The sequence below is a fragment of the Tupaia chinensis genome, unplaced genomic scaffold (genome assembly GCF_000334495.1).
Source record: "Tupaia chinensis unplaced genomic scaffold, TupChi_1.0 Scaffold000394_1, whole genome shotgun sequence".
NCBI lineage: Eukaryota > Metazoa > Chordata > Mammalia > Scandentia > Tupaiidae > Tupaia > Tupaia belangeri.
In genome coordinates, this window is record NW_006159896.1 from 940714 (window position 1) to 942508 (window position 1795).

The following is a 1795-nucleotide window of genomic DNA, read 5'->3' on the forward strand; positions in this document are numbered from 1 at the left end:
GGCGGGTCTGTGGCCCCCCCAGGGCCCGGCGGGGGCCAGCCGACACCAAGGGGCTGCATTCTAGCCTGTTAGGCACCGGAGACAGGCTGGAGCCAAGGCCCCTGCCAGCTTCCTGGGCCCTGGCCATCAGCACACTTCTCTTCCAGGAAGCCATCCTCATCTCCCTGGCTGCCCTACAGCCTGGCCTTAACCGGGCAGGTGCACGGCCCACCTGAAGGTTCTGCCGGGTCCAGAATGTTGGCGAAGCAGCGGTGAAACGGGTCACCTGGGTCAGCACAGCCAAGACTTGGCTCCAAAACAAGCCAGCTTTAATGTGGCCCAGCCCCACCCACGGTCTCCCTGGGCTGTGCCCTCACTTGCTTCCCGCAGTGATGGCCTTGAGGCTGCCCGCCCGCGCCAGGATATTTGGCACGAAGAGCAGCCCCGAGGCCCGCTCGATGCTCTCGATGGGTACCAGGAAGCGCTCCAGTGGGATGGCCTCATCCACGGGTGCGTTGGGCATCACGTAGGAGCGCAGCTCGATCTGTCCGCCCGCTGCCTCCAGGATCAGCACCTTGAAGAAGTGTGTGGGCACCGCCACGTGGTTCTTGCCAATTACTTGGTACTTCACGTAGGCCTTCCCATCAGCCTCTGTCCTGTGGGCAGACCCAGGGGGCCTTGTTGGACCCAATGCCACCTCCCCCAGGAAGCCTTCCCTGACCTGATCTTCAGCTTTGGTCAACCTGTAGGGCCACTCCATCATTGAGGCTGGAAACTGCAGGGTAGAGACTAACTCCTGTTACCATCATGCCCTACGTCGTCAGGTCAGGCAGAGTAGGTGGCAATAAATGCTGCTTGAAAGTTGGGTATTCAAAACATCTATATTCATGGGGCCGACACTTGGTAACTCTGTCCCCTGGAGGGCAGCACCGAGTGGGCAAGGACCGGGAGCTGAAATCCCAGCACGGCCTGGCACGTGCCTCCTCGCAGTTCAGCGGCCCTCAGGAGGCACTTGCAGATGATTTTCCATGCCCTCGCCGCTCCCTCTGCTGTCCACTCAGCCCCCTCAGCGGTCATAGGCTCCATGCCCGTGTTATAGGAGAGGGTGCTGAGTCTTTACCCCTGACACCACGCCAGCTGCTCAGCCAGAACCTGTGACCTCGGCCCAGTCCTCAGTGGGCCAGAAAAACCACCGGTGTGCGCGGAGCCCAGGTCTTTCCACCTGGGAGGCGGGGCTGCAGAGGGAGAAAGGGAGACCCTGGGGACCAGCAGTTGGCGTAGTGGCTGTGTCGCTGGACTCCCATGCAGCTGACCGTCGTCTGAGTCCCGGACCCAGTGGCTTAAACTCACACTGGGTGCGTGTGTGTGCGTGCCCAGGATCCTGAGAGCAGAATGGAGGAGAGGGGATTGTGGCATGGCCATCCCCCTAGGGGGTGATTTCTCGCTTTCTGTCTGTCTTTCTGGAGAGCACATGCACCCTATAGCAAAAGCCTCTTAAAAAAAGAAAAAGGAGATCCTGGTTCAAACCCTGGCTCTGGAGAACAGAGGCAGGTGGGAGGCTCCAAGCCAGAGACAATATGAGAGAGCTTGGGCCATCAGGGACCTGCAAAGTTCTCCTCTGTGCATACTCAGGGCCTAGTGGCCCTGGTCTGGGTATGTACCCACAGGTCTCTGGCTGTGGGATTTGGGGTAAGGGACAAGGCAGGGAAATAGACTGGCCAGTGACATGTTGACTCAGCCTGGGGGAGGGCCCTCGAGAGCAGAGGCCCTGCAGTCCCAGGACCATGGGCTATGGGCTCACCTGGGCAGGAAGAGC

The 1795-nt window shown here is 60.4% G+C and overlaps 2 protein-coding genes across 2 annotated transcripts in view; one reads left to right on the plus strand and one right to left on the minus strand.

The window, feature by feature from the left end:
- The window catches only part of SPOUT1 (SPOUT domain containing methyltransferase 1), a 10472-nt gene extending 10191 nt beyond the window's left edge, over positions 1 to 281 (plus strand). The window contains exon 12 of the mRNA XM_006153984.2: positions 147 to 281. Within this exon, the coding sequence (XP_006154046.1) occupies positions 147 to 215 (69 nt within the window). The 3' untranslated portion in view covers positions 216 to 281. The remainder of the gene's footprint in view (positions 1 to 146) is intronic.
- Positions 282 to 291: 10 nt separating this feature from the next.
- Positions 292 to 1795, minus strand: part of ENDOG (endonuclease G) — a 2812-nt gene continuing 1308 nt past the window's right edge. Inside the window, exons 3-4 of the mRNA XM_027774014.1 lie at positions 1781 to 1795; positions 292 to 635 (exon numbers count right to left, since the gene is read on the minus strand). The exon at positions 1781 to 1795 is cut by the window's right edge and continues 1 nt beyond it. Of these exons, the coding sequence (XP_027629815.1) occupies positions 353 to 635; positions 1781 to 1795 (298 nt within the window). The 3' untranslated portion in view covers positions 292 to 352. The remainder of the gene's footprint in view (positions 636 to 1780) is intronic.